General features: G+C 38.3%; 1 protein-coding gene across 4 annotated transcripts in view; it reads left to right on the plus strand.

Annotated features, from left to right (window-relative positions):
• LOC140716682 (uncharacterized) overlaps nucleotides 1-25,726 on the plus strand; it is a 77,923-nt gene that overhangs the window by 15,583 nt on the left and 36,614 nt on the right. For all 4 annotated transcript variants that reach the window (XR_012096349.1, XR_012096350.1, XR_012096348.1 and 1 more), the window contains exons 6-7: nucleotides 13,256-13,283; nucleotides 18,505-18,548. Coding sequence is in view for 1 of the 4 variants with exons in the window: in XM_073029502.1 (XP_072885603.1) it covers nucleotides 13,256-13,283; nucleotides 18,505-18,548 (72 nt within the window). In the remaining 3 variants the exon portion in view is untranslated. The remainder of the gene's footprint in view (nucleotides 1-13,255; nucleotides 13,284-18,504; nucleotides 18,549-25,726) is intronic.

The following is a 25,726-nucleotide window of genomic DNA, read 5'->3' on the forward strand; positions in this document are numbered from 1 at the left end:
TTTTTAAGATGAGGGTGGTGGAGGTGCGTTTACCAACTCTGACTTGCTGTGGCTGGTCTATGAGAAAGTCCATGACTCATGAGCACGGGGAGGAACCAAGGCCAAGAGAGTTCAGTTTGCTGACCAGTTTATGGGGGATGACTGTGTAAAATGCAGAACTGAAGTCCACAAATAACATCCTCACATAGGTGTTCGGTTCCTCTAAGTGAGTCAGAGCAATATGGAGGGCTGTTGTGATTGCATCCTCTGGAGTGGTTTGCCCAGTAGGCAAACTGGTGTTTGTCCAGATCAGGTGGGATTACAGCCTTAATGTGTGAGAGCACAATTCTCTCAAAGCACTTCATGGCTATGGGTGTCAGCGCTACAGAGCGATAGTCATTCAGGCACTTCACAGCTGATTTTTTGGGCACTGGAATGATGGTGGAGGTTTTAAGGCATGTTGGAACAGCGGCAGTTGGTATAATAGGACAGTACTTGAAAATAACTGGTGTTCTATACATTAAATTGCCCTTGTGAAAGAACAGTAGAATAAGAAGTCCATAGAACAATCGCAGCCATCATATATTCAATCACATTTTGCTTCCTTGCAATGAACTGTTACGAGAAACCATAGAAAAAAACCAATGACTGGAAAAGGTGGCAGCTTTGCACTTGCATTTCAGCTTGCCCTGGTTTGGAGCCACAGTTCTATGACTTTAAGAAGTGTGGTTAACTGCAGCAATTGTAAGTGAGATGTGTGGTATGCAGCTGGGTATGCCTTTAGCATAGGCTTTGGTGACCGCAGTAGAAAATTGTAAATTGCTATCAATTAATTGTCAAGCTGTCAATCGCTACATTTTGGAGCCACAAGAGATTGCAGATGTTGGAAATATGGAAAAAAATCTAACTGCTGGAGGAACTCAGTGGGACAAGCAACAGCTGTGCAATGTCTTTTCTTTCTTTTCAAATTTTTTATTAATATCAAAATAGTGGATATAACATAATATTGCTACACAATTATTGGGATTACATTGTTAATGGATAACATATTCAGTTAATACAAAAGTAATAGCCCTCCCAAAAATGTTCGAGTACAAATATAGAATGTATAAAAAAAGAATTAACATATCCAAAAAGGAAAAAAGAAGAAAATATACCCCCCAAAAAACTAATCTAAACAATACTAACCAAAAAAATTAAAAAAGAAAAGAACATGGGCTGTTTATAACATCAAAAAAAAAAGAATGGATCATTAGTGTCATCAACTCTGAACCTCCCTGCATATATTAACACAGGAGAGTAGATTTGGAAAAAGGTCAAATCACATCATATGAAAGTGTTGAATAAAAGGCCTCCAAGTCTTTTCAAATTTTATAGATGGATCATATATAGCACTTCTGATTTGGGAAAAAAATTCTTCAATTTGTTAACTCATCCTCTATATGTGCTAAAATTCGTTGATACAGTCAAAGTAGTGCACAGGGCCCATATGTCTAAGGATAAATTAGCTCGATATTATTCTCATACAAGTCCAGTGTGTGATAGGTGACACTCTGAGACAGCCTCTTTAACCCATATGTTTTGGTCATGTTCCTCTTTGAAAAAATATTGGGAAGATATCTTTGACATTATTTCAACTGTTTTGAATATTGATTTACAACCTCATCCTATTACTGCAGTCTTTGGTTTACCAATGATAGAACCACACTACTTAACCTCTTCAGCACGTCGGATGATTGCATTTCTTACATTAATGGCTAAAAGATCTATTTTGATGAACTGGAAAGAGATTAATCCTCCCACCACATTTCATTGGTTCTCTTAAACTATGTTATGTTTAAACTTAGAAAAAATCAGAAGTGTTAACAGTTGTGCAATGCCAATTTGTCAAATTATTACATTTTTACCATTTTTATTTTGATTACAAATAAAAGTTAACAAAAGTTCACCAAGCCTGTAAATGTGAAGATTAGAGGAATGGCTGGATTGAGATCTACAATTGTAGAAATCAATAGCATATAGTGTGCAAGTTATGGTTTTAAATAAGATAGCTTGAGAGGTAATATTTCATTCCAAAAATTAAGTGTTGCCCTGCCTTTGTTTATCGCAGCATATCACCTATTATTACAGATCAATAACATTAAGAAATGCATTGTTACAAAAATCAGTTTATAATATTATTAAAAAATCTTAAAGTAAGCTGGGAAAGATAAGATGTTACAATGAGGATGTCATCAGTTCCAGTTTTTGCAAAGATTATGTTCGATTGATTCAGGTTATGGTCTAATTCAAGTACCGTAGTCACAAATCTGATTGACTGTATGAAGGCTGCTGGTATTGTGCAATTTTTATTGTCGCTATTGAGAACAAGGATAATTTACTGTGTGCAATATCACAAATTTTCAAATATGTTTTAATGGAAATGGTGAATTTATAGCAGTGGCTTTAGCAACTAAAAATTATTTGTGCATAAATGATTTCACAGTCCCCAAGCCAGTTAAGTAAATAACTGAATTTGTTGAGATAGTTGAATTTTTGTCAGCACTCATACTCTTTCCAAAACAGGAATGAGAACACATAGGAGATAACTGATATTAGATCTTGTGCAATGCTATTTTTGAAATGTGGATTGTGAATGCTTATAAATTGTAGGATGACACTGTAATGATTACCGTAATGCTTTATATCTCCACCTGCATGTTCTCTCTTTGACTGCATAGGTTTCCTCCAGCAGCTCTGGTTCCACCCACATTCCAAAGATGTATAGTTTGGGGTTACTACGTTATGCTATGGGCATGCTATATTAGTCTTGGAAGGATGGCAACACCAGTGGGCTGCCCCCAGCACACCCTATGACCGTGTTGGCCATTGATGCAAATGACACATTTCACTGTATGTTTCGATGCTTCAATGTTCATGTGACAAATAAAGCTAATCTTTAAGCTTTATCTCTTTAAATTGCTTGACTCCGGTGAATTTCACAAGGAAGTCATCTCCTAAACTGGCCCAGCTCCATTGTAGGTATCCAACCAAAAGCTCCTCCTAGAGAACTTGTCCTGTTTCATTAAATATATTTTTCCTTCCTTCCATCTCAAAAAAATTTGAGATCTGATGAAGGTTCTCAGCCTGAAACGTTGACTATACTCTTTTCCATAGATGCTGCCTGGCCTGCTGAGTTCCTCCAACATTTTGTGTGTGTTGCTCAAAAATACTTCTGTTCATTAACCTGAATAATCATGTATTAGGAATGTTGCCAAATGTGTTACCATACCAATCTGAACATATTAAACAGTTCTATCCCCAGCCTATATTGATTAAGATTTCCAATCATAACATCAAGGTCTAATGTTTTCTTAAATTTTAGTTTGTAACGTCCAATGTTTTTATTTGATTTTCACTCTTAAATCCGTGGTGTTTGAAATACTTACTTAATTTATATCTGTTCTCTGATATTTTAATGCTCTATTTAAAGCTTTTGTAGTTCTTCCTACCCCAATTTATTACTTAATCTTCCAATTGAAAGCTGACTTTCTAAACACAAGAGATTCTGCAGACGCTAGAAGTCATGAGCAGCACATGCAAAGTGCTGGAGGAACTCAGCAGGTCAGGAAGCAGAAATAGAGTGAAATATACAGTTGATGTATTGGCTCGAGATCCTGCATTAGATTACATCAGATAGACTTTCTAACCCTTATCTGATAATACTTTAGCATTGTCTATCATTTCTAACATTAGATTTTGTGAAACCACTTTAAATAAATATAGTTTTGTGAACATGTATTTTCCCCATCTCCCCTCCATGGACTCTGTCTACGCTTATTGCTGCCTCAGTAACGCAGTCAGCATGCTCAAAGACCTCACCCATCCCAGACCTCTCTTCTCCCCTTTTCCATCAGGCAGAAGATACAAAATCCTGAAAGCACATACCACCAAGCTCAAGGACAGCTTCTATCCCAGTATTGATCTGTTGAATGGATCCTTATTTCAACAAGATGGATACTTGACCTCATAATCTACCTCTTTATGATCTTGTACCTTATTGCCTACCTCTGCTGCACTTTCTCTGTAATCGTAACACTCTATTCTGCATTGTGTTGTTGTTTTACCTTGTCCTACCTTAATGCACTGTTGCAATAATTCATCCAAGTGAATGTACAAAAGACCAATTTTTTTACTGTATCTCAGTATATGTGACAATGATAAACCCATCAACAATTAATTATTGTGATCAACTCATACATAGACATATTCACATTTTAATATATTAAGGTAATTATTGTCAATTAACTGACCAAAAGCACGATCTATTTAAATTGGTAAACTATGCTGCTGATCTCGTTATGAGTGCATGATCTTGGATTATGTCTGTAGTAAAAAATATGACTGTATATGTATTATTTCTGCTGATAACTTAACTTGTTTCTTTATCTTTATCTGTCTGAGCCATTATGCACATATTCCTCATGCTTAGCCTTAACAAAAAAGCCTTTTCATTTGCAGATTTTATTTATTCTTCCATTTTATGAAGAAGTTAGTTGTTTTTAAATATTTCCCTTAGAGAAAATATCCATTTCATGTGTTTAATTTTGGTTGTGTTCTTGTCATCAGTACGGCCGTATTGCCACTTTCAAATATCTACACTATTACATTCTTCTTTCTTTTCCAATTTTTTATTAATATCAAAATAGTAAATATAACATAGTATTGCTACACAGTTATTGGGATTACATTATTAATGGTTACATATATAAATATATAATCAGTTAATACAAGGGTAATAAACCTCCCAAAATTGTTCAAATACAAATATAGTATACATAAAAAGAAAGGGTTAACATATCCAAAAAAAAGAAAAAGAAAAAAATATATACCCCAAAAAAACCTAATTTAAACAATACTACCAAAAGCTAAGCAAAAGAAAAGAACATGGGCTGTTTATAACATCAAAAAAGAAAGAACCATTAGTGTCATCAACTCCGAACCTCTCTGCATATATTAAAACAGAAGAATAGGTTTGGGAAAAAGGTCAAGTCACATCATATGAAAGTGTTGAATAAAAGGCCTCCAAGTCTTTTTTAAATTTAATGGATGGATCATATATAGCACTTCTGATTTTTTCTAAGTTTAAGCATAACATAGTTTGAGAGAACCAATGAAATGTGGTGGGAAGATTCATTTCTTTCCAATTCAGCAAAATAGATCTTTTAGCCATTAATGTACGAAATGCAATCATCCGACATGCTGAAGAGGGAAAGTGATGTGGATCTATCATTGGTAAACCAAAAATTGCAGTAATAGGATGAGGTTGTAAGTCAATATTCAATACAATTGAAATAATATCAAAGATATCTTCCCAATAATTTTTCAAAGAGGGACATGACCAAAACATATGAATCAATTTATTTTAGCAAGTCCTATTATACCTAACTTTTTTTTCTATCCCTCTATTATGGACCAAGCCTATTTGACTTGGAAAACTAAAGGTATATTACGATTTTGTGATTTATTTTTGGATAATTGTTTCATGTCCTTTGAACAATTAGCTAACAAATATAATTTACCTAGATCCCATTTCTTTAGGTATTTACAGGTTAGAAACTTTTTAAATACTGTTCTTCCTACTTTCCCGAATCTATATTCTATGGATAGTTTGGGAAAAAAAATTTAGATTTAAATCCTTTTCAGAAAGGTGTAAAAGCAACTATCTACAATATATTTATGAAAATCCGTTTAGATGTATCTAATAAAATTAAAAATGATTGGGAAAGGGAACTTAAGTTTACTTTACCTATTGAAAAATGGGAAAAAATTCTTCAATTAGTTAATTCATCCTCTATATATTCCAAACATTCGTTGATACAGTTTAAAGTAGTGCACAGGGCCTATATGTCTAAGGATAAATTAGCTCGTTATTATTCTCATATAAATCCTATATGTGACAGATGTAATTCTGAGACAGTCTCTTTAACACTATTACATTCTTAATTATCTTTCAATTTAGCACTTAAAAGAACACATTTTCTTTATGTGTGTTCGTCATACTTTTTAGCAATGTTGATTAATAGGTATCTTTGCCCTTGTTCATCTTGTATTGCTGTTGATGATATACTTTTATTTTGAACATAGCAGCAATCCACATAATGTTGGTTATTTGTATTAATACAATAATGGTAGGTCCTCTTTTTTAAAAAAATTAAAGTTTGCATGAAAATAAATGCAGAATATCTTTCACATAAAGATTACTATAAACCATACTATGAAACATTTCATTTGACCATTTACTCAATTGTCAATGCTTGGAAGATATAAATGAGATTTATAGCAGATATAAATATACCCGGGTGCATTTGCAGTAAATCAACATCCTGAACTGAATAACAAACACAAATTGAGCAAATCCTTTGTTACAAGCTTTTGTCCATTTCTTCAAATTTTTGAGTAGCACTCCAAACGCTTGGTGCTTTATGTGATGTAACGCATTGCTCAACATTTGTCCAAAAGCTGATGAATTTAGAGCACGTAAATTTCAGTAAGTTCATCATAAGGCATAAGTTTAACAAATCTTTAAAAGAAGCACAAAATTAAAGAGGTACAATTGTCACTTTTACCCAGTGAAAGGAACCAATAGAAAATAAATAACTCGTCCAAGAGTTGTGATCTAAACTCGAGCATAAGTTGGGCTGTGGGCTATCTTTCTAACTGAGGCACTTTAGTTACATTTTCTAAGACCTGAAAGGAGACATTTCAGCCATTTTCTGCTAGATTGATCAAAGCATTACACTGGCTCTGGAAAATAACCTTGTAGTGAGTAACAAACAACTAATTTTCAAATCAAAAACTTAAGTATCAATCAGAATCATTTATCAGTAATTGTTTAAGTCAGATATCAGTGAGCTCAAAACATTTCAGGCCTTAAGCACTTAAAAATCCCTCATGGCATTCTCAGAATATTTCACAGCATTTTACAATGGGTGTTTTTTTCCCCAAATATACTGCTACACTTATTCACCATGGAAATGGGACAGATAATTAGCATTTAGCAAGATATTCAACTAAAGAATGACTGCATTGTTTGATTTTGCTCATGATGATTGAACGAGGAAACTTTGGCTATGACCATTGTAAAAAAACTTTTCTGTTAGCTAAGTGGTACCACATAATTTTTTGTCATTATCACAACAGGAAGACATCATGTAATGTAATCAACCCACCTGGCTTCTCCAATCACATTCTAGCTATCCTCCTTCCCCTACCCTCCATCTTTTTATTCTGGGGTCTTCCCTTTCATTTTCAGTTCTGAAGAAGGGTCTCGGTCTGAAAGGTTGACTGTTTATTCATTTCTATAGGTGCTGATTTCCTCCAGCATTTTGTGTGTGTTGCTTTGGATTTCCAACATCTGTAGAATTTTTTGTATTTGTGATCATGTAATGCTTCCTGTACTTAAGAATCAGATTCAGATTTCTTACCACTGATACGTATCATGCGAAATATGTAATTTTTGTGGCAGCAGTACAGTGTAAAGCTTTAAATTACTATCAATTTCAAAAAAAAATGTAAGAAAAAGGAAGTAATTAAGTAATGCTCAAGGACTATTTAGAAATCTGAGTGGAAGGGGCAGAAGCTGTTTCTAATTGTTGGTTGTGGATCTTCAGGCTGATTCCTCCATCCTGATGGTAGAAACAAGATGAGGACATGTCCCAGATGTTGAAGATCCTTAATGATGTATTCAGCCTTCTTGAGGTACTGCCTCTTGAAGATCACCATGATGGTGGGGAGGGTTCTGCTCATGATATACCCCTCTTGCAATCCTGTGCATTGGGGCGTCCATACCAAGCTGTGATACAACCAGTCAGAATGCTCTCCACTGTATGTCTTTAGTAATTTGTAAAAGTCTTCAATGATATACCAAATCTATGGAGTAAAGCCACTGGTGTGCCTCCTTCATGATTGCATGAATGTGCTGAGCCCAGGTTAGATTCTCAGAGACGTTGACACCCAGGAACTTGTAGCTGCTCATCCTTTCCAGCACTGACCCCTCAATGAGGACTGGTGTGTGTTCTTCTGACTGACTCTTACTGAAGTCCACAATCAATTTCTTGGTCTTCCTGTTGTTGAGTGAGAAGTTGTTGTTCCAACATCATTCAACCAGCTGGTCTATTTCTCTTCTATACAATTGTCCATCATGAACTGAGATTCCACCCATAATGGTGGAGCCATCAGCAAGTTTGTAGATGGTACTTGATCTGTCCTTATCCACACAGTCGTGAGTGTAGAGAGTAGAGCAGTGGGCTAAGCACACATCCATGAGGCAACAAAACAGCATCCACAGAATGACATTGAAGTATAAGCCATGGATATTTGGAGTCTTTTTCAAAAATTCAGCAAGATGGATAAAATGTGTCTCTGGGTAACAAAACATTTGTTATAGCAACACACACAAACTGCTGGAGGAACTCAGCAGGCCAGGCAGCACCTATGGAAGAAAGTACAGTCGAATTTTGGACCGAAACCCTTCGGCAGGACTGGAGAAAAGAAAAAGATGAGGAGTAGATTTAAAAGGTGGGGGGATGGGAGAGAGAAACACAAGGTGATAGGTGAAACCTGGATGGGGAGGGATGAAGTAAAGAGCTGGGAAGCTGATTGGAGAGATGAGGCGAGAGAGGGAAAAAGGAGATGGGAAATGGAGAAGGGGGGTGGTGGGGGTCATTGCTGGAAGTTTGCAAAATCAATGTTCATGCCATCAGGTTGAAGGCTACCCAAATGGAATATAAGGTGTTGTTCCTCCAACCTATGTTTAGCTTCATCACGACAGTGGAAGAGGCCATGGATGGACATATCAGAATGGGAATGTGAAGTGGAATTGAAATGGGTGGCTACTGGGAGATCCTGTTTGTTCTGGCATAGAAGCTCAGCAAAGTGGTCTCCCAATCTATGGCGGTTCTCACAGAGGTACAGGGTTTCGGCCTGAAACGTTGACTGTATTTTTTTCCATAGATACTGCCGGGCCTGCTGAGTTCTTTCAGCATTTTGTGTGTGTAGCTCGGATTTCCAGCTTCTGCAGATTTTATCTTGCTTGTGGTTTGAAAACATTTGTGCTTATATTCAGTTCTGCACATTGCTTGACCACAAATGCATCAGGGTATATTTATATCAGATCTATCTAATTGTTACAGGGCTGAGATTAGTACTGACCAGGCCAATTATGACTTACAATTAATAAGTAAGGAAGTATGCATAGTGTTGGTGGAGAGACTGTAAAAGAACACTTGGCTTGCCTATTCCACAAATACAGGCGGTATTAAAGATTCAGTAGTAATATTTTAAAGTGCTCATATGTGTTGTCTGGTAGCCCCACACAGCCTTTCATCATCATTCACAATAAAATCGTTATTGACTGAATTTCTTGGTTTGGCTTGTGCACTCCTGCAACTAATCTGGGATACATAGAAAAGGCAGACATTAGAGTCAGAAGGCAGTTAAGCCAGTGATGATGCAGTCAGACAGTTATCAAGGATTGTTTGAGTAGAACATCCCTCCATGCTCTAGTTAACTGTAGCAGATGGTGGAAGCTTTGCCCACTCTCCAAGCCTGTTGGACTGATTGCTTCCTGATACTGTGAAGGACCCTTCAAAATTCCATAATGGAATGAGTAATCTTACATATTCGTGGCAGTGTACTGGAAGAGAAATAATTTCATCAAATAGCCTTGTCATGTGTTAAACATACAATTGTGATTCATGTCCTTATGTACTATAATTAATATCTTGAAGAGGAAAACATAGATTATTGCAGCCACTGCTTGAAAATCCTATACATGGATCTGTTTATAAAGTTCCAAAGTTGAGCCAGTAATCCTGAGCAGACCTTTAGAAGAGAGAATCTCACTCTGCTGATACAATGGTTTATACATTTTAAATATAAAAATAATGATAACTTCAGGTTCAATAGATAAAATCACCTACTTAACTTTAACATCTTGAATATAGTCAGGTAACTTTGCAGAATTACATATTTAAGATCCCAACTAGCAAAACTTCGAACTTGGAATATTCAATACTGGTTGTGTTTTTTTTTCTGAAAGCCTCTGAGCACAAACTCTAGACACTCAAAATATATGCCTTTTTTATATAATGTTGATGGATGGCTCCCTGAATATAAAACTAGTCAGAATATTAAGTGATAAAACAAAACAGTGGCCAGAATTGCATATTAAGTCGTAGGGATACACCTTTAACAATGTGTTAGTACTGGAGATGGTCACTTAATGCCTTCCTGATCTCATTCTGAAGTTTTCCATGATCACCAATTCATTAGTTGTCTTCCCCTGCATAGATTTAAACGGGACAGAATTAGAATATCCCTATGACCCTAACCCCATGATTGGTGCCATGGGCTACAAAATATCAGTGGAGGCTTGTGGACAGATTGTATTTCCTGAGGACTGGTTCTCATTTGAATTAATAACTCCTATATTCACATAATTCCATAAGTCCTGAATAAATCCCAACAGACTATAAAAATAATAAGCACTTTATGGTAATTAAAGTACACTTTGGAAGATTGAAACTAGCATCTGTATAATGGCATCTAAAAGCCTAAAATGTAAATATGCTTAAATGGTAAACAGGTACCTGCTGATTTTTTTTTCACATTTTTGCTCCATTTTTTATTTTCGTAAATTTGAATCCCAATGTTCAACTATGCTGGGTCTGCATCCATGTTGGAGACTGTAATTTATAAATGTGGCAAATGGATTTCAATTTACACTAAGATAAAGTTATTGTTTTGTATCTGAATAACCTCAAATGGAGAACTTCCGATGAAGAAGAAAGTTGGGGCTTTATGTTCAGTAAGCTGTCACAATCAGGTACAGAAAGTAATCAAAAAGCTGATTGGATGCGATTTTTTTATATGCAGAGTCCAGTGGGGTAGATGTTATGTCTCAACTATATAAATATATGATTGGATACCAGGAGCACTTTGAACAGATCTTGGGGAACACTCCTAAATTCCCTTTGTGTAGTATGAGTTCTGGATAGATTCTTAACGTCCAACGAAGTCCATTTGCAGAACATGCAGATAAATGCCCATGGGACATAGAGAGATCAAGGTTTGACTTTTATTCAAGGATTCCTCAAGAGTTTCTTGCTGGAACTTAATATAGTTACCATTACAGCCCAGAGAGCTGTTAGTCACATGCTATAAAATTTAGTAATATTAAAACGACATATATTGCTCAGGATCAAAGATATGTACATTACAACATTAGATGAAATGACATGCAACTTTATCAGAATGGCATCTAAACCCCTAGGTTTAAATTATGAGAAGAGATTAATCATAACAAGTATTGCGTTTACTGAAATTGTGAAGGCTACAAATTGATTTTGGTTCTTAATGTAAGATGCAAAACTCAAAGAAGAGATTAAAAGGAACATGTGGCTGCCACTCAGGGAGTTACACAAAGTGTATAGTTTAAAATCTTGATGCCATTTGTATTGATTGATTCATTGCTTTTTGAAATGCTTATTTATAAAAGATGCTTCAACAAAGATTTTGATTATCTCCATAATACTTTGAATCTGTCATTATGATGGAATTGCCTTCAGGTGTGCTTTATGTAGGGCTAAGCTTCTAAAATAGTACACATCATCGATATTTTATTCACAAATTTAATATCCAGAAAATATTCCAAACCACTTCTCAGGGATGTTATCAAACGATGCTGCTACAGCTTGGGGCATTCCGGAGTTTGAAGTTCAATTCCGGCGCTGTTCTGTAAGGAGTCTCTGTATGTCCTCCCTGTGGAATGCATCGATTTTCCCAGGTTCTCCAGTTTCCTCCCACAGCCCAAGATATACCGAGTAGGTTAATTGTTATGTTATTCCTCTCCACGCCTTGTGGCGCATCAGGTGGCAATCTCGCCATTTCTTCAGCATTTTGTCTTTTTTTATGAGGCCGAGTTGCTGGCTCAACCCAGTACCAGATTCGCACCCGAGACCACTTGCCTCCAAGTCCGGCGCTGATGCCACTGGTCGGCTAGAGTAAGTTAGTTGGTCATTGTAAATTGTCTTGTGATTAGGTTAGGATTAATTGGGGTTGTGGGTTTGCTGGGATAGCACAACATGATGGCCCGGTAGTCCTACTGCACGTTGTATCGCTAAATGCATAAAATAAAATTTGGCACTAAGGTACATTTGGACAGACACATAATGGCAAAGAGGTAGTGGTTATTAAATACCTTAAGAGAGCGACAACTATGTAGAGAGATTTAGGAAGGGACATTCAGAATTGAGGGACTTAGGGTGGCCTAAAGGCATGCCTGTCATCGATGAAATAATTAAACTATTCTGGCCTGTTCAAGAGGTCAGAATGGAAGAAGTGTTAAAAGAGAACTTAATTTTAGCATTGCTTATTATAGGGAGGAGCAACGTTTTCTGAACAGTTATGCTGGCTTCATTCAAGGTACTCACAACTCCTAAATCTGAAGGATTTGATGATTGCATTCTCTGTTGGAATACTGAGCCAGAACAGAATTTGAAGTGCTTTGACTTTAGCAAATACTCGAATTTTTCAGCTGGGTGCTGTAAGGGAGGGCTGCAAACCAAGCGTTATTGTTTAATTAGAGAAGTATAGGAAGTGTTGCCTAACAAAACTTCAAACCGCTTTAGAACCAGTGAGGTACTTGTGAAATGTAGTCACAGGACATGGCAGCTAATTCATTCACTACAGGATTGCCCAAACAGCAAAGTGATATGAAGACATAAAATGCAGAGGATACTCAACAAGGCAGGCTGCGTCTGTGAGGAGAGAAGCAGAGATAACATTTCAAGTCTGTGATCTATCACCAAAAACCAGTAAAGTGATAATGGCCAGTTAGTTTATATTTGATTGTGTTGAATGAAGAATAAGCATGGTCAAGAGACCAAGAATACCTTTCCTTCTACATAAAAGAATGGTAAGTCCATATAAGTCAATAAAAACAAGGGTCTAATGTAATGCTTCATCTGAAAGAAGGTTGTGCACAGTTTTAGCATTGCACTAAAATGTCTGCCTAACCTCCTGTGCAAAGGTTTCTGGAAAGGGCTGCAAACCCACAATCTTCTGATTCAGAGTATTACAAACCATGCCAGGGTGGTGCTCTCTGCTGAGGGAGCAAACAATGTGTATTGATGGCATGTCAGTAATGAATGGTCTAATACTTACAACTGTTAAGATATGTATCAAAATCTGAGTTTGCTGGAAATTAAGAGATTCTGTATGTTTCTTTCTCCAGATCCGGTAAATGTATCGGCTGAGCTGAGGTATGAATTATTATGTAATGTGGTCATTGTATTTTATGAATTATTATGTAATGTGGTCATTGTATTTTATGAATTATTATGTAATGTGGTCATGCTGACTGAAATTTTAACATGAGATGAAAATATATTAGAAAAATGCATTTTGACTAATATATTTGTAATGTATATCCAATTTGATTAATGCATTTCACATCCACCAAATCTCTCAAATGTTAATTTATGCCTTTTCCAAGATCCAAAATTCTAATTGAAGTATTGTAACTGAGGAGTTGATCTTAATCATTGTGTCTTGAGAATTACTGCAAAACTTCCTGAAACTGGTATCGGCATATTTCTGCTGCACTTACCTCAGAAATAAAAGCTCAGTTATAACAAATTGAGCTCCGAGAGAAAAAACCTCAAACTTGAACCATATACATTCGCCAAGTAGGATGCACAAAAGAGATGTCAAATCTGTATGCACATTATCGATAAAAAGTATAAATACATGCCATCCCAGGGTAATGAATGTGGTCCGTTTCTATAGAAGTCCTTAAGTCGATTTGTCCATTAGTCAGAAAATATACAAAAATCACTTGATATGGTAACTACCTCCACAATATTGTAATGTATTGCATAAAATCATGTATCACTGACAAAGAAAGAACAATTTCTAAAAGAGGACAGAGTAGGGAAACTAGTTCTGTTGTTTGTAGGAATGAACGTATGTATATTCATTGTCCTAGTCATTTGATAATATTATGGGAGCTTATTTGCATGTACCAGTGTCTGTAAATTGGGTCTTTGTAACCTGGGGATAGCCTGAAAATGTAATTGAGGACTTTCCAATTCTCAAAGGGAACAGTGTCACCATCTTATTTGAATATGTGACAATGAGATGTATATTTCCCCGTTACTGACAGAGTTAATGATTTTAAGTGGAACTGGAGCAGGAACCAAAGATGTTGTAAAGGTTTGGTGTTTTGTTTGAGACACAGTGAGTTACATTAGTACAATGTTGGGACAAATAAGAAAAAAAAGTTGGGAAAAAAAGCTGCTGAACTAATATTATGTGTGAGGTCTTGATGCCCCCAGATGTCTTTTCTGGTTTCATCTAATCTCACTGGCCATATCTGTTGATCTGCAATGAATGTTTGAGGAGGCTCCACCCTCAACAAACCCCTTGCAGCTTTGACAGTCATCTTAGCTCTTGATTTTGTCAGCCATTACAACTGTGGGAGATTTTCATTCATTTTTAAATGCCCCTGGAATTAAAACATATCTCAAAACTATTAAAATCAAGTAACTAAATTAATAAGTTAAAGTTATGAGAATTGTTTTGTAGATAAGTATTTAAACAAAAAAAAGCTAAAAGCACATAAATAATTGACATTGAAGCAAACAAGTTATGCAGTGGAAGTCCTTGTCATCCCATTTTACCTCCAAATCAGAATCCTGCAATTTCCGCTGAAGTCAATAGGAAGCTGCACGAGGTCTAACACTGGAGGGTCACAACAAGACCAAACTGTTGCTCTGAGATGGTCGGCAAGATGAAATAGCAGACTTGGCATTCCCAATCCATAAGTGCAGGTCTTCTATGTTTGACAGTACATCTTAATGAAAACAATAGCACATTTTAAAATAAAGCTTTGCAGAAAGTAGTGATCTATTTAAGTACCGATATGCCAGGGGTTCCGTTTGGAGTGCAGTAGTCAGTGAGATTTAGTTTCTAAAACTAAGCTTATTTTCAGCCAATTAAAATTATTGATGAAAAAAAATACTGTAGTTAAAAGCTTTGGGTGATTTTATAACTTCAGAGCTGCTACCTTCATTTCTTATTGTAAAATTTAAACAGAAGAGCTGGAGAATTATATGAATTCTTGAATTGAAATATCATCATGTTATTAACATGGACTCAGAGTACTGTACTGACAAATTGCAAAGGACATATGAGCAGAGTAGAAGGTCCTGCTGTGATAATCCTTTGATATTTTGTAGCCTCGTTCAATAAAGATCCATTAACAAAGTCACACAATTACTAGCAGATCATTTTTCATTCAAATCACACTTTCAGAATAAAATAGTTAATATATAATTAATGACATTTTCAAGTGTACCAACAAACACAATTGGATTGCATAAATATATATGTCTTTGCGTAGTGATAACAATGTGGTTATCACCACCGTTGTTTAACCAAGCTTCTTTCATCTTGAGCAACACACACAAAATGTTGGAGGAACTCAGCAGGCCAGGCAGCATCTATGATAATGAATAAACAGTCAACATTTTGGGCCGGGATGCTTCTTCAGGACTGGAAAGGAAGGGGGAAAGACACCCGAATAAAAAAGTGGGGGGAGGGGAAGGTGGACAAGCTAGAAAGTGATAAGTGAAGCCATGTGGGTGGGGAAAGGTCAAGGGCTGGATTATCTTGGCCTTGATCTAAGTTATCAATGCCCTCTTTCTTTACCAGCCCAGACAAAAGTTACAGCATGTTCCTGTCTGTAGAAAGTTCTACAGTTAACCATTGAGAATGGATTCATACATCTCACAGCTTTGTGTTCATAAGTTTGCTTTATGTTAGTAACTTTCTTCCAGTTTGTTGTATTGGCTGAATTAGGAGAGGAACCCTAGTTTTGTTGATCTCAGTTTATCTAACTTTTAAACTTATATTTTATAACAATAACAAAAATAATGTTTGCAGATTACCTAGAGTATCAGCTTAGTAAGCGTAATTGCGGGCAAATTAATAGATACTGAAAATACTCAGCAGGTCAGGCAGCACCTGTGGAGTCAATTTTCCAGATTGATATTCTTTTACTAGTTTCCCTGATTTTTTTCCAGCAGTTCTGGTTTTATTTCAGATTTCCACAACCTGCAGATTTTAAAAAATATATATCTTTTAGGCTTAAGATAGGATTTGAGATATTTGTGAGAGGATTCCTTCCAAATGAACACATAAAAAGTTTGGCTGGGAAAACTTGCCATTCAACAGGGATAATCTTCATGACTTATTACAATACATTCAGTGATCAGATGGGGACTTTATTCCAACTGGCGAAATTCCCAGCAGTGCTGAGAAATGTAAATGACACTCAGATAGCCTTGTGGACTCCAGAAATAACCCCAGCATGTTTGAGAACAGAAAGATGCTGACAAGGCTGCAGTCATCCAATGGTAAGTGTGTTTTCCAGCAAGAAAGCTCCAACAAAGTAACAAAGCCTTCCTTTAGTGAGCTCTCTGCCATCTCCATGGTTACCAACTTAAGAATTGTTGTTTGGACCAGAGGGAAGGTTGCTGCTGTGCATTCCTGGAAGGGGAAAAAGAACATGAACACGTTTGCTTCATATTTTAACACTTTAACATGAATGGACCTTCAGAAGATGAAAAAGGATGAGGAAAAGAAGCTCAAGGAGGAGAAAGTGGCAGTTAGTGGAATGTCTTACAGCACCAGCGATCAGTGTTCAGTTCCACCGCTGTCTGTAAGGAGTTTGCACATTCTCCCTGTGACAGCATGGATTTCCTCTGGGTGCTTCCATTTTCTCCCACAGTCCAAAGACTTATGGGTTAATGAGTTGTAGGCATGCTGTGTTGGCCCTGGAAGCATGTTGTCATTTGCGGGCTGCTCCCAGCACATCCTTGGACTATCTTGGTTGTTGACGCAAAAAAACATACTTCACTGTATGTTTTGATGTTTTTGATGTACATGTGACAATAAAGCTAATCTTCACAGCGGATTTATGAAAAGGTTTCCTTAGAATTTGCAACCCCTGGACGCTGCATTGGGACTGAAAGGGAACAGGGAGAATTGCCAGTGTGGAGGTTGAAGCTCTTTGATGACAGGTTAAACCAGATGGTGAGAGAATGTTGGGTAGATGGAACCACATGGGGAGAAGGGATTGGAGGGATGAACAAATGGAGAAGAAAACTAGGTGGAGAGCTGGAGTGCTGTGTGTGGGAAGAGCGTACCAGGAGTGTGAGTTACCTGAGACAGGAAAATGCATTATTCGTGCCTTAGATTGTAAACTACACAAGCAAAACATAGAACTAGATTGCAGAGACACAAGAAATGGCAGATGCTAGAAACTGGAGCAGCAAACATTCTGCTGGAGGATCTCAGCAGATTGAGCAGAATCTGAGAGGGGGTTGGGGGGGGGGGGGAAGAAATTGTTGACTTTTCGGATCAAGACCCGACATCAGGAACTGATCATTTCTTCCAGCAGATTATTTTTTGCAGTAGATGATAGAATTTCTGTGCATCATTTGACTAACAAGAGTCTTGAAATGGTGTCACTATCTGATCATTGCAAGAGAAGCATTATAGGCATCAGTAATGTCAGCCAGATGACATGCATTTAAGGTGAGAGGGAGTCCAATCAGAGGAGATGTGAGGGGCAAGTTTTGATACAGAATGGTAGGTGCCTGAAATCCGCTGTCTAGTATATTGGTGAAGGAAAATATGATAGATGCATTCAAGAAGCTCTTAAATAGGCATGTGAATGTGCAGAATATGGAAGGATATGGGCACAAGAGATTCTGTAGGTGCTGGAAATCCAGAGTAAATCACAGGAAATGCCAGAGGAACTATGGAGAAGAATAAAAAGTCAAAGTGTGGATAGTCAGAGGCTTTTTCCCAGGTCTGAAATGGCTAACACAAGAGGGCACAGTTTTAAGGTGCTTGGAAGTAGGTACAGAGGAGATGTCAGGGGTAAGTTTTTTATGCAGAGAGTGGTGTGTGTGTGGAATGGGCTGCCGGCAACGGTGGTGGAGGCGGATACGATAGGGTCTTTTAAGAGACTTTTAGATAGGTACATAGAGCTTAGAAAAATGGAGGGCTATGGGTAACCCTAGGTAATTTCTAAAGTAAGTACATGTTTGGCACAGCATCGTGGGCCGAAGGGCTTGTATTGTGCTGTAGGCTTTCTATATTTCTATATTTTGGGGTGAAACCCTTCATCAGGACTGGAAAGGCTTCTCCCAATAAGGATCTCAGCTTGAAATGTTGACTCTTTATTCCTCTCTATGGAAGGATATGGACATTTGTTCTATACATTGTGATATTAGTAGATAAGTTAATACAAGGCGTAAAGCATACAGAGATGTGGTGTACCATTATGTAAATCATTAAACAGTACTTAAGATGGTGACTGTTTAAGACCATTATCATGAATGAAGTGAGGCTAATAATGTTTTCTTCTGAAATACTTTGTATTGATTTTGTTTTATTTCTATCTATTCAAAGTTCAAGAACCATGGGCAGGAGTGAAAATTGCAGCCATGAGATAGGTAAGTCCATCGTATGCAACCACTACTTAGGTGTTTCTGTAGAACTTTGAAAATGCCACATTGTAGGACATTAACATTCATGTACTCTAGCTATGGCTAGATGTTTGTGCTTGGTGGACCAGTTTTAATTCCAAGCTGAAGATTGTCATGGAAAGATACTGCTGGTACACATTGGGCATGCGGTGGTATCAGATAGAGTGCACCACCTATTTGGGCGAAGTCCTACTTTACATATGAGATCCATAAGAGCACTGAATTAGTTCAGTTTTCAGTTCAGTTCAGTTTCAGTTTATTGTCACTTAGAAACCACAAATGCAATGCAGTTAAAAAAATGAGACCAACGTTCTCCAGAATGATATTAATGTATGAGTTTATTGGCACTACCAAAGGATTTAACTTTATATGAATTGTTATCCAAAAGTCTAAGGCATCCAATGTCCCCCAGGTAGATACCTTTGTTAATTTTCCATCATACCTATTTCTCCTAACTTCTGTGCCCACCTCTTCTGCCAATGTCTTCAAAAACCATCGCATCCTGATCATTAGCCCAGAACCTTTTTCCCTGCAGCATCGCAGTGCCACCCCTGCACTATCCAACTAAATCAACAGCATGATATATTGGCATATAATCTGTCCAATACAAGAATAAATTTAAAAGGTACACATGGTAGGTGCAGAATTCTTGAGAGAAAGTGGGTGACTATGGACATATAGTCGGTCTTGCACACTAATATAGTGGCTTTCCTCAGACTTCTTCTGTACTTGTGACAGGATTTATTTCTCTGATTGATCAATAACACTGTATATGGCAAGTACAGTTGTTAAAAGGGAAATCATGTGAATTGAACTGACTTTATTTCTTACATCCTTCACATGCATGAGGAGCAAAAATGTTTATGTTCTTGTCTAAATGTGCAATGTGCAGTCATAGTAATTTATAATAAATAGAACAGTCATTGTAACATAGAATACACTCAAATCAGTGTGAGTTTATCAGTCTGATGGCCTGGTGGAAGAAGCTGTCCCGGAGCCTGTTTGTCCTGGCTTTTATGCTGCGATATCATTTCCCGGATGGTAGCAGTTGGAATAGACTGTGGCTGGGATGGCTTGGGGCCCCAATGATCCTTCGGGCCCTTTTTTACACACCTGTGTTTGTAAATGTTTTGAATCATGGGAAGTTCACAACTACAGATGCACAGGGCTGTCCGCACCACTCTCTGCAGAGTCCTGTGATTGAGGGAGGTACAGTTCCCATAACAGGCAGTGATGTAGCCAGTCAGAATGCTCTCAATTGTGTCCCTGTAGGCCTTGGTCTTTTGTCTTCCAATAATTCCTTCCTCCCTTTAATGGTGTAATGCAGTGGTTCTCAACATGGGTCATATGGTCCCTCCAGGGGGTCATGCCAGATTTCATGGGGGCCTCAAGTAAAAAAACAAGAAACTGGGGACCACAGGAGTTTCTGAATGGGCCACTATAATTTTTTTGTTTATAGGAAATATTACTATAATATATAAACAAAAAGTAATCAAATCAAATCAACTTGAATTGTCATTCAAACCATACATGGATACAGCCAAACGAGACAATGTTCCTCTGGGGCTAAGATGCAAAAACATACACATGCATTCAAAACAGTGAGAAAGGAAAAAATCTTGAACACTTCAGTCCAACAGCCCGACTTGAACCGTCGGCCAGCTATTACAACATTCTGGCTGGCTGCGCTCAACAATAAGCAGCTCACTGATGCAGTAGATCTGCTATACATGTAGTTATTGGAGTCAAGAATAGTCTTACTATGTATAAAAACACATTTAACAAAGAAAAAAAAACCTTTGGTTGGCCCCTGAGAGGCTGCTGCATGTATGTGTGCCACCATCTTTCATATGAATATGAATGTATGCAATTTAATTTGGGGCGAATGTGAATGATGTTGACGCCACATTGCAAGAATGTCTTATTGAGCTGCAGAGTGATATAACAACTCAAGCAAAATTCAATTGATAGCTAATAATATTCAAATGAGCTTCCACAGCTCTGGGGAAAGAAAAGTTGTTTTAAATTGCATTTCCCTCCACTTCATATACATGAGGAGTAAAAATCTTTATGCTATGTTGCCGTCTAAATGTGCAATGTGCAATTTATAGTAATTTGTAATGAATAATATGTACAACAGGACAGTCAATATAGCATAGAAATACAATTGTATCAGCATGAATCAGTCTGATGGCCTGGTAGAAGAAGCTGTCCCGGAGACTGTTGGTCCTGGCTTTTATGCTGCGGTACCATTTCCCAGATGGTAGCAGCTGGGACAGTTTGTGGTTGGGGGTGACTCGGGTCCCCAATGATCCTTCGGGCCCTTTTTACATAGTTGTTTGTGTAAGTGTCCTGAATAGTGGGAAGTTCACATCTACAGATGTGCTGGGCTGTCCGCACCACTCTCTGCAGAGTCCTGTGATTGAGGGAGGTACTGTTCCCATACCAGGCAGTGATGCAGCCAGTCAGGATGCTCTCAATTGTGCCCCTGTAGAAAGTTCTTAGGATTTGGGGGCCCATACAAAACTTCTTCAACCGTTTGAGGTGAAAGAGGCACTGTTGTGATTTTTTTTCACCACACAGCCAGTATGTACAGATCACGTGAGATCCTCGGTGATGTGTAAGCTGAGGAACTTAAATCTGTTCACCCTCTCAACCCCAGATCCATTGATGTCAATAGGGGTTAGCCTGTCTCCATTCCTCCTGTAATCCACAAACAGCTCCTTTGTTTTTGCGACATTGAGGGAGAGGTTGTTTCCTTGACACCACTGTGTCAGGGTGATAACTTCCTCTCTGTAGGCTGCCTCGTTATTATTTGGGATTAGGCCAATCAGTGTAGTGTCGTCACGAAATTTAATTAGCAGATTGGAGCTGTGGGTAGTGACACAGTCATGGGTATACAGAGAGTAAGGGAGGGAGCTTAGGACACAGCCCTGAGGGGTACCTGTGTTGAGGGTCTGAGGGACAGAGGTGAGGGAGCCCACTCTTACCACCTGCCAGCACTCTGAATCCAGTTGAATGTGATTTTAGTCAAGCTCTTCACCTGCTATCAAAAGCTCGCAACTGTCTTGATGTTGTGAAAAGAGGTGGTCTTCGATGATCTTAAACCAAGTTGCAACTAGATATTCAAAAACTCGATAATTTGCATCAGAATCAATCAGATTTAATATCACCAGCATATGTCATGAAATTGGTTGTGTGGCGGCAGTACAATACAATACATAAAAATAAAAGAACTGTAAATTATACTAAGTATATATACTGTGTGTGTGTATGTGTATGTGTGTATGTATATACATATATTTCTTAAAAAATGTTAAATTAAATAAATAGTGCAAAAAGAGAGAAAAAAAGTAGTGAGGTGGTGTACATGGGCTCAATGTCCATTCAGAAATCAATGGCAGAGGGGCAGAGGTTATTCCTGAATTGTTGAGTATGTCCTCTCAGGCTCCTGTACCTCCTCCCTATTAGTAGCAATGAGAGGAGTGCATGTCCTAGGTGATGGACGCCGCCTTTTTGAGGCATCATTCCTTGAAGATGTCCTGGATGCTGGGGAGGCTAGTGCCCATGATGGAGCTGACTGAGTTCACAGCTTTCTACAGCTTATTTTGATCCCATGCAGTGGCCACGCTATACCACACAGTGATGAAGACAGTCAGAATGCTCTCCATGGTACATTTGGTGAAATTTGCTAGTTTCTTTTGTGGCATACCAAACCTCCTCAAACTCCTAATGAAATATATCCACTTCTGTGCTTTCTTTGTAACTGCATTGATGTGCTGGGTCCAGGGTAGATCCTCAGAGAAGTCGACACCCAGAAGCTTGAAATTGCTCCCTCTTTCCACTTCTGATCCCTGTATTAGGACTGGTATGTCTTCCCTTGTCTTACCTTTCTGAAGTCCGTAATCAATTCTGTGGTCTTACTGACACTGAGTGCAAGGTTGTTGTTGCGATACCAGTTAACCAGCTGATCTATCTTGCTCCTGTATGCCTTATTGTCACCATCTGAAATTCTGTCAACAATCGTTGTTAAATCAGCAAATTTATAGATGGCATCTGAGCTGTGCCTAGCCACACAGACATGGGTGTAGAAAGGATAGGACAGTGGGCTAAGCACACATCCTTGAGGTGCACCAGTATTGATTATCATCAAGATGGAGATGTTATTTATGTTCTGCACAGACTGTGGTCTCCCAGTGAGGAAGTCAAGGCTCCAGTTGCAGAGGGAGGTACAGAGACCCAGGTTTTGGAGCTTTTTGATCAGGACTATAGGAATAATTGTGTTAAACGCTGAGTTGTAGTCAATGAACAGCATCCTGACATGAGTATAAGTATTGTCCAGGTGATTCAAGGCCATGTGAAGAGCCAATGAGAACATATCCACTGTAGACCTATTGTGGTAATGATCAGTTCCAAAGATCTCACTAAATACCCAAAGGAACAAAATTAACTGCTTTTTCGTTGCTGATTGGAAGAATATTATATAATAAATAGAGAGCTTTGGAACAGTTTTATTTTTCATATACATCTGTAACATTACTGTATATTTAACATATAATCATATAACCTGTTAAAACATAAATATTGACTATATATTAGAATAATTAGTACAGTTGACCAAAAAATAACTTCAGCAACTAATGGAGAGGATGGGGGGTCAGGGGTCACAGAGGTAAATGAAAGACACAAGTGGACCACGAACAGAAAAAGTTTGAGAACCACTGGTTCAATGAAACAGCTGGTCATGGCTAAAGCGGTGCTGAGTGTTCTTCAGGAAAATAGGACTCTCCTCAGTTCATCATGTTGAAGCTTCCATCCAGGATGCTGTGTCTCACTTCAAAGATTACATGTCCAGAGCATCTGTGTTTACAGCAAAGAGTAGAATATTTCAGGCAGTGTTTGGCCTGACACATTAACTGCCCAAGATGCTGCCTGGCCCACTGATTGTTTGCATCTCTTTCTATTTTATCCCATTAACTCAGTGATTAAAATCAGCCCACATCCCTTAAAGGGAAGATGGGCTGTAAGTGGAGCCAGTGATGGAAATTATTCTGATGGCCACTGCAGTTTATTGAAAGAAATTGCAGGAAAAGGATGAAGGCGGAGAACAGATTGATCAGGACAGTACTGAATGCCTCGGTTGACAAAGTGAGGAAAACATAATGGGACCTCTGTCATTTGGAGTTGAGGGGATCTTCCAATCACACAGTAATGTGGCAGTAATCTCAGAGGGAAGCAATATGGATGTAATTGGAAGGAGTTAGACTCCAAAGACCTGACTGCAGTACATAGTAGAAAATTCTTTGAACTCATATGTTCGACCAAGGTCAATTGAAACCATCGTTAAGTCATGAGCTCATTAACTAACCAGTTGCATAGTTGGGTTTTAACACAGCTGCATGCACCATCAGCTTCACTTACCAGCTCGCAAGTGTAATCTTCATCCAGACCACACAATTTACCATTACACCAGTTCTCAAATGCAAAGATCACGACTTTCACACATTGCTAGTATCTGAGTCCTGGCAGGTATTGACATTGAGCAATACTCACTAAATTATCTCCCACCCTTGTCTGAAAAGCTGCAAAACTCGCTTGCCTCCCAGTTACTGCTTATCGAATTCTGAAGCAACACCTTAAAGCCACAGAGTTACTTGAGGTCACTCTGCAAGATTATCTGCAACAGTCAGTGTTGGGTGAGCAACCTTTCACTATTCATGTTATAGACCCAGGGGAGCACATGCTGGAGTATTCAAACAACCAAAGGCAAGAGGAAAATAGGCATATAGGGGATGCACAAAGTTCAAAATTCAAAGTGAATTTATTATCCAAATACATATGTGTCGCCAGGTCCTGAGGCTCTTGCACCTCCTTCTTGATGGCAGCAGTGAGAAGAGAGCATGGTTGGATAGTGGATGTTCTTTGTTGATGGATGTTGCTTTCTTGTGGCAGCGCTCCTTGTAGATGCTCTCAGTGATGGGGAAGGCTGTAGCTGTGATGAACTGGGATGTATCCTCAACTTTTTGTAGGCTTTTCTGTTCTTAGGCATTGGTTTTTCCATATCAGGACATATGCAACCAGTCATGATAGTCTGCACTATGCATCTTTAGAAGTTTCTCAAAGTTTTTGATGACATGCCGAATCTTCAGACTTCTAAGAAAACAGAGGCTCTGCCATGTCTTCTTTGTAATGGCACCTGTATGCTAGTCCAGGACACCAAATAATTTAAAGTTGCTGACCCTCTCTATCTCCCTCCAATACCCTGATGAGGACTGGCTCATGGACATCCAGTTTTCTGCTCCTGTAGTTAATAATTAGCTCTTTGGTTTTGTTGACATTGAGAGAGAAGTTGTTGTTGTGGCATCATTCAATCTCCATCCTTTATGCTGATTCATCACCACCTTTTATCTGGCCGACATCAGTGGTGTTATCAGTCGTACTTAGCCTCACAGTCAGAAGTATAAAATGAGTAGAGCGGGGGGGGGGGGGCTAAGTACACAGCCTTGTGATGCATCTGTGCTGATGGAGATTGTGGAGGAGACGTTGTTGCAAATCTGAACTGACTGGGGTCTACAAGCGAGGAAATCGAGGATCCAGTTGCACAAGGAGATATCAAGGCCTAGGTCTTGGAGCGTATTGATTAGTTTTGATAGAATGATAGTGTTGAATGCAGAGCTGTAGTCAATGAAAAGTAACACATACAAAAGGCTTGAGAATATCAGCAGGTCAGGCAGCATCTATGTAAATGAATAAACAGTCAATATTTTAGGCCAAGACCCTTCATCAGGACTGAAAAGGAAGGGGAAAGAAGCCAAAGTAAGAAGGTGGGGGAGGGGAAGGAGTACAGACAAGAAGATGACAGGTGAAGCTGGGTGGATGGGGGAGGGGTGATGAAGTAAGAAGCTGGGAGGTGATCGGTGGAAAAGGTAAATAGTTGGAGATAAAGGAATCTGATAAGAGAGGAGAAGAAAGGAAGGGAGGAGGGGCATCAGGGAGGTGATAGGCAGGTGATAAAAAGAGAAGAGGTAAGAGTGGAGCCAGATTGGGGATTTGAAAAAGAGGGAAGGGGAAGGGAAAATTACCGGAAGCTAAAGTAATCGATGTTCATGACATCAAGTTAGAGGCTACACAGATGGAATATGAGG

The sequence above is a fragment of the Hemitrygon akajei genome, chromosome 26 (assembly GCF_048418815.1).
Source record: "Hemitrygon akajei chromosome 26, sHemAka1.3, whole genome shotgun sequence".
NCBI lineage: Eukaryota > Metazoa > Chordata > Chondrichthyes > Myliobatiformes > Dasyatidae > Hemitrygon > Hemitrygon akajei.